The 8,967-nt window shown below is 45.9% G+C and overlaps 1 protein-coding gene across 2 annotated transcripts in view; it reads left to right on the top strand.

Annotated features, from left to right (window-relative positions):
- LOC102369062 (transient receptor potential cation channel subfamily M member 7-like) overlaps nt 1-4,830 on the top strand; it is a 57,848-nt gene extending 53,018 nt beyond the window's left edge. Inside the window, exons 8-9 of one of the 2 annotated variants that reach the window (XR_001358582.2) lie at nt 3,735-3,826; nt 4,707-4,830. Coding sequence is in view for 1 of the 2 variants with exons in the window: in XM_006030410.3 (XP_006030472.1) it covers nt 3,652-3,830 (179 nt within the window). In the remaining variant the exon portion in view is untranslated. Of the gene's footprint in view, nt 1-3,651; nt 3,831-4,706 lie in introns of those variants that run through there. The other variant, XM_006030410.3, reaches the window with a different exon arrangement.
- The last annotated feature ends 4,137 nt before the right edge of the window (nt 4,831-8,967 follow it).

Here is an 8,967-nt window from a genome sequence, read left to right as displayed (position 1 = left end):
GGCCCAGCCCTGAGCACCGCTCCAACTGGGCAGTGCCCCCAGCTCCAGCTGCCAACCCTGCCCCACTCCCTCCCTCACCATGGCCACTGCTACTTCAGTCTGCCCACCCATGCCCCCTGTGTTGCCTATACCTCCCTTCCCTCTCTACCTACCTGTAGGCAGCTGAGAAGCTGCTTTCCACTGCTCTTTGGCTATATTGCTAACCATGTGCATGTGCGTGCGCACACATGCACATACTGGGGCGGGGAGCAGGATGCAGGGGGTGCCACCCCTGCATCCTGCTCCCCGCCCCAGTACCAGCCCCAGCCCCAAGCAGCCCCTTGCATGCTGGAACTCTGCCAGCTTTTAAAGGACTAAATCTGTGTTTTTTGTCCGCAAACAGAAAACCTGGATCCCTGTTTATAATCTTCCCAGTTGCATGAAACGTGACAAGCGCCTGTGAAATTATGCATATTGTTTGCTTTTTCTCTGGAAACAGTTTATTGGACAACATTAGAAAGGAAGAAAAGATAATTTTTTTTCTGTAGCAGTTGGAGTTCTCCAAGGGAAGGCTTACTTCAGAATTTCCCAAATTGTGGGGCATGCAAAAGGTTACTGGCCAGGGGAGGAGGAACAGGGACACCTGCAGATCACGGCAGCAGTTAGCAATCCACTTCCACTGCCACTGATTCCTATTCATTACCCTCCAGTGAGGGAGGATTGGCAGTGATGGGAGCTGAAGTAGGGGGTACGAGAATGTGCAGCTTGACTACAGTGGGGTTGTAAACCTGCAAGGTTTAGGAATAACTGGCTTACCTAATTTATAAAAGGATCTCATAATCTTTGTCTAAATAATATGTTACAACTCTTGTATTCTGTTATTAGTATGGTTTCTCACGCAGCAGTAAGAGTATGCTGTCTGTAGGTGTAAGCTATCCTAGAGATTTTCTATGAATTAACTGTACTTAATATGTCTGCTAATCAGCGTTTTAACCTTTTCCCAACAAATGGAACATGTTGAGTCTAGTACAAATATAAAATTAAGTTCATATGATTTTGTTTAAAAATGCAGTGCTAAAATTCATTACTATGCTTTCAGTTCACTGTCTGACTTTTCTTTAAGTTAGGAGAGGTATATGTAGCTTGTAAAGATGTGTGTACCATGTGGCCATACTTAATATTGATCTCTTGAACTCTGGCTTTGTGTGGATTTTCCATCTTGGGCAATTTACATTTTATTTTTAGGGGAGCCCCTGACTGCAGACTTCTATGTAGTTTTCTTTGAAATACTTTGGAGGTATCCTACCAACTTTAAAAAGCAGATTAATTGTCTTTGGGGATCTCTGATACAACCTATTTTTAAATCATAGCTTGCTGCTTTAGAATACAGGTTTCCCTCGCTTTATGCAGGTTCTGTATGTGTGAATTCTCTCTCATGCAATGACCCTTTTTATACCAAAAATTTGTTATATGCGAGGTAAATTCACTGTTATGTGGTCAGTGTAGTGGAAGCTCAGTCAGCTGCTTTGTGCAGTGCATTGTGGGAGTGACGTGCACTAAAATATAGTCTCCTGTGTGGTTCTGTGCTCCTCGCTCATTGTCTGCAACACGCGTTTCTGTAGTTGCCATCTCCATTATGATAGTGCCCTGTGCTTGTGTGTACTGTCTGCTGTTGGTGAGGACCAAAATTGTCTTGTAAAAGTGGTAGAAATGGGTCTGGGGGTCAATACAGTCGAGGTCTTGGAGAGTTTCTGTATTTGTTACATTGTAAAGTGGGTTTCCTTTATGCAAATTTGAGTTATGCGCCGTTTTCCAGGCACATATGTACAGCATAAAGCAAGGGAAACCTGTACTACAGTACAAAAAAAATCAATCATTAATTCCTGATTTTTTTTAAATTAGTGAAATATCCCCAATGGATTTGTTGCAGGGGCTAATCACTTTTTCCCTTCTCCTGCCCTGCCCCCACAATCATTTTGCTTTGTAATTTTCAGGGATCCGGGTTTTCCCTTTGCTACGGAAAAATGCAGTAAAACCCAGATTTTCTCCTTTTAAGGAGAAAAATGGGGGGATTTCACTTTGCTGGCTGGCAGAGTTCCAGCCTGCAAGGGGCTGTGGGGAGCAGCAGGAGGGCAGTCAGGCAGGGGGGAACCATACACATGAGCAGGACAGGGCCATGAGTGGCTCGTCTGTGGGGCTGGCTCCTCTCCACTGCACTCCTTCCTCAGGGGAGGGAGGGAGGGGTGGGGGCAGGCTGCCTGCTGTGAGCTTGGGGCTCCTCACCCTACTGCCTTCCCCTCTTGGGGCCCAGCGGGTGAGACCTGGTGCAGTAGGGCAGAGCGCAGCAGGGAAGCCTGGTGCCACCACCATAGCAAGGTGCCCCCTGCCCATCCAGCAGCAGCTGGGGTGGCGGTGCAGAGTTGTGCCCCTTGCTGTTGTGCCTCTCCATCTTTACTTATAGTAAGTAACTAAATAACAACGGCTATGGAGCCGAGCCTGCCCATTGTTCTGCTCCCTGTCAGTTGCATGCAGACCTTACTTTCAATTTTGCCCAGCCAAAGTGAAGTGTTAGGCCTTACCCTTACCATGTTTCCTTGCATATGATGGGCACACCAACTTATTGCAGCCGATTTTTGGAATAAAAACCTGTTTGTATGTGAGAGAACATAGCATACAGTAGGTGTGTCGAACTCACCTGGGACCGTAGGCCAGATCCAGACCATGGGGCTACTTGTGGGCTAGATCCAAGCAGGGTGTGAGGGCTTCCACAGTGGCCATCACACCGTGCTACTGATGGCAATGCCCAGCGTGGTTAGTAGGCCCAAGTTGCAGTGCTGGCCAGAGGGTGGTAGTCTGGATAAAGAGGCTCCACAGACCAAATCCAGCTCCTGGGCCATGTTTGACATCCCTGATATATAGTATTATGTACTGGACTTACGAACTGACCTTTTCTGGCAAAATTCCCTGGTTTCAAAATATGCCAGTGGCCCCATAACGAGAGTAGAGTATTTGGAACCATTTCTACTAGAATATGCTTAAAGCTTTTTAAAATGAGCTTGTGCTTATGTTTGGCATTTTTTCCCCTGAAGTATTTGTTGTGCACTTAATCTGTACCAATATTATTACTTGTAACAAGTTAATTTTTTCAAATTATAAAGTATATATTTTTATGTCTTCCTGATCATCAGCAACTTTGTTATAGAAGTGGACCAGGTATCCATGGGGTAGCATTTATTTTTTTGAAGATAGCCCCAGTGTGAGTAGTTGGGAGGCAGAACTGCTTAAGGAAGAAGCCAGGAAAAATTTTAGTTGAGGAAGAGACTTTGCTTTATTACTTAGCATGAGAGTGTTCTTTTGTGATGCAGCGAAGGGTTAAGGTTCACTTCTTGTTGATTTAGCAACTGATATAACATACTGTGAGTATTAAATTGTTACTTAAAACAATGTGTTTAAGTTGCATATTTTTATTCAAATATAAAAAGACCTCAGTTCCTATGGCATAGTAATTATGTGCAAGTAATAATAACTTTTTTGTGTTACTGATTGCTATAAAGTATACTTGAGAAAGCCTGATTAAACATTTAAATTATTTGATCTAATGTTGTGGGTTATGTAAAAGGAAGAGTAATTCTGACTTCAAGACTTTTATGTTTCTTGTTCCAATTTGTGTAGGAATTGGACAGGGTGTCCCTGTGGTAGCACTCGTATTTGAAGGTGGTCCAAATGTTGTTCTCACTGTTTTGGAATACCTTCAGGAAAATCCTCCTGTGCCTGTGGTGGTATGTGAGGGAACGGGTAGAGCTGCAGACATTCTGGCGCATGTTCATAAACAAACAGAAGAAGGAGGGTAAGTCAATTTTCTGGTTGGTTTTTTTAAAATTTGACTAACAGTGCTAGACTCCTTTTGAGAGCCCAGATGTGTGCAGGAGACTCATCTTTGTGAAAAGCAAGGGCTAAGAGCTTGTTTCAGCTATTCATATTAAACAGTTTTCCACACAGCTATGAACTTTGGTCTGGAGCTGCCATTCTCCCTACTGTTTTCGTTGTCGGTTTCTCATGAGCCAAAATTGTAAACTGTGGGGTTTTAATTATGGTTGCAGAAGAAGAATAGGATGAGATCCTCTTGATCTTTTTTGATTACAGTAAGAACTGATCCAGATCTCCCAGATGCAAGACCTAGGTAGTCCTGTCATGTTGCCTAGTTTCCTGGAAAGCATCATTTGAATGTGTAATAACTGTCAGATGTTTCCATGAACTAGCTTCACGTATAGTGGGAGCTAATTTGAAGAGATGGAAAAATAGAATCTATAAATTTTATTGAGACTCTGCTAAACCTTAAGCCTACAGGCTTGTGACCGTGCAAAATGTGGCTGCCTGTTTGAAATGGTGTTTCCGGCAGGAAATGGATGTATGTTGTGCTCCTGGATCATCGGTAGCTTTCTGTTATAGGAAATAGACAGGGTGCCCATGTGGTAGTATTCATATTTCAAGATGGTCCCAGTGTGAGTGGGGAGAGGCTGAACTGCTTTTAGGGAACATCAAGGGAAAAATTTAGTTTGGAGGAAGAGGAATTGCTTTAGCTTTGGACAGCTGTTTTATTAGTAAAGATTGTCTGTGTCCAGAACTTTGGACACATACATCCTCAAGACTACTTGAATTCAGTGTATTGGTACTCTTGCAGTTCATACATAACCATATAGATTTTTTGGATGTTTTTATAATCTCAGGAACATTCCTGAAGGAGCAGAACCTGAAATTATTTCAACTATCAAAAAGACATTTAACTTCGGTCAGAGTGAGGCAGTTCATCTCTTTCAGACGCTGCTGGAATGCATGAAAAAAAAAGAACTTGTAAGTAGATTTCATCTTAGGAAGTCTTTATTTATAGGCACAAACTTGTAGGATTTAATTGGATCCAAATCAAACTTCATTCATTAGAAAACTTATCCTGATGGATGGAGTCTCTCAGACTAAGGCTCCAAATAAGTCATAAGCAGGGATCCTGGTTTTCTCTGACTAAAAATTGCAAATTCTCTGGTTAAAAACCCAAAATCCGTGATAAAAATTAAAGGCCCCCCCACAGCCCCTCCCAGTGCTGCTGGTGCCCCCCCCCGTCTCAACAGCCCTCGTAATGCCACTCGCAACAGCCCACGAGACCCATGGACATGTAGACACAGACACTGACACCCACTCCAGCAGGTAAGTGTGTGTGTGGGGAAGGGGTGGGGCAGGGCAGGAGAAAGGGAAGGTGCTAGGGGGGTTGATCAAGAAGGGGGGAATGTGCCCTTGTGCCCACTCCCAGGAGCAGGGCTAGGGGGTGAGGGCAGGGGTGCCACTTGGTGGGCCACACACGTGCCGGCTGGCCTGACAGGAGGTTCGCACATGGAGGCCTCCACTGAAACTCTACCACTGCGCCCTGTACTACCATCCCATGGCCACCTGCACAGCTTTGTGGGCAAGTGGCATAGGGCGCGGCAGCAGCAGTGCAGTGGCAACCACCGTTTGCGGGCCACATATGTGCCGCTTGGCTGGGGGGTGAAATGGAGGACTTGCATGCAGCTGTGTGCCTTGCAGCTGGCTGCATGGCTCTACGGCAGTGTGGGATGGTGGCAGCTGTGTGCAGGGTGGGGGACACTTTGTGGGCAAGCGCTGCCACCATGGAGCTATGCCCTTTGCCCCTAGATCCTAGAGGTAAGTGGGGCTTGGGGGCTGTGGGGCAGGGCCGAGGAAGATGGCTGGGGCTGAGGGAGTGGGGCCTGCCCCTCTGGGGGGGCCTTTGTGGGCAAGTGATACGGGGGGGCAGTGTGGTGGTGCCCGCCATGTGCGGGCCACACGCGCTGCCTGCCTGGGGGAGGCGGAGAGGAAGGCTGCCATGCAGCCGGAGCACAGCTCCATGGCCGATGCTGCAGCCGGGGGAGGGGGCGGGCTTGGGCTTGTGTGCAGCAGCCACTGCCACTTACTTGGAGGCCTGTGATGGCAGTGATTGCTGCTGCCTTCAAAACTTTCCCGCTGCTGCCGCGGAGCTCTGCCCAGAGCTGTGCGGCCGGGCGGCAGTGGCAGTGTGGTGGTGGCCGGGTGGCACGCAGCCATCCCCACCACCACCTGCTGCCGCCAGCTGTACAGCTCCGAGCATGGCTCTGCGGCGGCAGCGGGGGGTTGTGGAGGCAGCAACAGTCACTGCTGACACGGGCGGCTGCTGCTGCTTACGTGTGGGGCTGCCTGTGCCAGCGGTGACGGCCTCTGTATAGAAACCCTCCTGCTGCCACCGTGGAGCTGTGCTCGGAGCTGTGTGGGCAGCGGCGCAGCTTGGGGTGGTGGTGGCCAGGTGGTACGCAGTCACTCACAGCTGCACCACTCCACTCTGCTGCCGCCGGCCACACGGCTCCGAGCATGGCTCCGCGGCAGCAGCGGGAAGTTTTGGAGGCAGTGGCCGTCACCGCCATAACGGGCCTCCAGGTAAGTGGCAGTGCCACGTACAAGCCCAGGCTCCCCCTGTGCCCCCATCCCTCGCCCTGACTGCAGCGTCAGCCATGGAGCGGTGCTGCGGCCACATGCCAGCCTCCCTCTCCCCCTCCCCAGGCAGGCGGCTGGGCGGCATGTGTGTGGCCCGCACATGGCAGGCACCACCACACTGTGCCTGGCATCGCTTTCCCGCAAAGCCCCCACAGAGGGGCACCCCTGCCCTCACCCCTGACCCTGCTCCTAGCTGCAATGTGCTGCCTGGGGCCAGCAGCACCCCTGCTCCCTCAGCCCCCAACTATCTTCCCCAGCTCTGCCCCACAGCTCCACTTATCTCCATGCTCCAGGGGCGAAGGGCAAGTCTGAACCTGAGCCGGCCTTGGCTGCCTCAGAGGCTCAGGCCCTGCCTTCCCCCCCCTCTCCCTCCCTCTCCGCCAGGGCTGGGGGTTTCCAGCCCTTTTTGCAATTGGCTCCTGCAGGCTGGGGCTGTGCCACCCTCCCAGAGCTTTTTGCAAAAGCAAATCCACGGATTTCTCCACGGAAATCCACGGATTTCTCTGCTAAAAAGAGAAATCCACGTTTTTTCCGAGAAAAACAGGGAATCCGTGGTTTTTTCCGTTTTTCCGTGGGAAACGGAAAACCCAGATCCCTGGTCATAACCAAATTTTCTCATTTACTTTTTGTAGCTTGGCTAAGTAATCATTCAAAATGATTCAAAGCACTCAAAATGACTTTTCTGTTACCAGCATGGCTTATTTCTGACTGAAAAGATATTCTTTTTCTAAAAGAAAATCTTCTTGCCCTCTTCTTCCACCTAGTTGTTTTTTAAATTGTCTTGCTAGTTGTTCTTTTTCTTTTTCCTACGTGCTGCTCTTCCTCTTCTGTCTTTTGCACTGTATTATTTAAGTGTTGCTATAATTGGCAGGTCCAGGCAAAAAACTTGGAGCTTCGTATATAATCAGAGTTATAGTCCGTGCTGTTCTTATTTGGACACCTGAGCTTGCCATCCCAAGGATAAGATAAAGTTGTGACATTGGATTTAGTGACAGGAGCCTATAGTTCATTCTTCTCTAAAAGGAACCAAAGATGCCATTGGAGTAAGGTATAGTTAGTGTAGCTACTAAAGAATCGTCATCATAACTAGAAGGTGAAAGCTTCTAATGTCACCTGAATGTTCTGATGATTAAGCCTTTTTATCTTCTGGCCCCAATTCAGGAAAACATTCCTAATAAGTGCAATGTTTGAACAGGACACAGCTTAAATTTAGCACTAGCTTAAATTGCCTTGTGAAAACATTGTCTCTAAAGGGGGTATTTCAGTGCTTTGTTAATGAGGGATGGTGGATGTAAACCTATACATTACTATTTTACTGAATTCCAGTTGGTATCAGCATTCAGACACACTCGGGCTTACGTCAGAATATTTTTTCAAACTTTTTTTTCCTACTTCTTTGTGAAAGGTTTATTTATCGCACGTATTAAATATGGAAGAGTTGCTGTTTTTAAAAGTGGACTAAAATATTACTTTTCATTTATCATCCTTTTTTTTTAAAAACAGATTACTGTGTTTCATGTTGGGTCAGATGAACATCAAGATATTGACGTTGCAATACTCACAGCACTGTTAAAAGGTGAAGTTTAAAATTAAGAGTCTTTAACAATTCCAGCAATTGCTGGTTGTGTTAAATGTATATATTTTTCTATTTTCATTTATAAAGTACTGTACTTAGAAGTTTGAGATTTTTAGTTCAAAATATCTGTTTAAAGTTAGCAACTACTGTTAGAGCTCTTCAGTTATGACATTGTTCCATAGTGTTATAGTGACATACAAATATGTGTGTTTTTTTATGTAAATGTGTGTTCAGTCAGTTCAGGGGGAATTCATGTTTTAATATTCTTTTAAAATGTATGGGAAAAAAGAAAAATATTAAGAGTTTCACACTATAACCATTATAAATTATATGTGTATGTTTTGTTTTCTTTAGGCACAAATGCATCTGCACTTGACCAGCTTGTCCTTACACTGGCGTGGGATCGAGTTGACATTGCCAAAAATCATGTTTTTGTTTATGGGCAACAGTGGCTGGTATGTAAACACTCTAAATGAAACACAGTGGTATTTTATAGGACAAAGCTAAATTTTATTGCAAAGAATGAATCTTTTGAATCTGTAGAAATAGTCTGTATAATACTGACATTTTTAGAAGAGTGGTTTTGAAGAGCAGTCTGAACACTTAAATGCCTATAGTTATTGTATTCTTTTATTTACTTATGTTAAAAAAAAATCCAAGAATCTCAAAAATGTGGTAAACATTCCAAATAAGTTGAGGGGGAACTGTCATGGTAAAAGATAAAAACTTTAACTCTGATGGATCAGACTTTGCAGTGTTTACTTGGACTTCTTTAATATTGCTCTCATTTGGAAGGAATAGAATATTGAACTTCACCGTCTATTACTGTGGTTCTCAACCTTTTTAGGGTCATGGCATGCCACCTCCATTTTTTTTAATGTGTAGCATCCCTAGCTGCA

The sequence above is a fragment of the Alligator sinensis genome, unplaced genomic scaffold (genome assembly GCF_000455745.1).
Source record: "Alligator sinensis unplaced genomic scaffold, ASM45574v1 scaffold476_1, whole genome shotgun sequence".
In the NCBI taxonomy this organism is placed as follows: domain Eukaryota; kingdom Metazoa; phylum Chordata; order Crocodylia; family Alligatoridae; genus Alligator; species Alligator sinensis.
The sequence above is the reverse complement of the archived record's forward strand: the minus strand, read 5'-3'. Positions and strand labels throughout refer to the sequence as shown.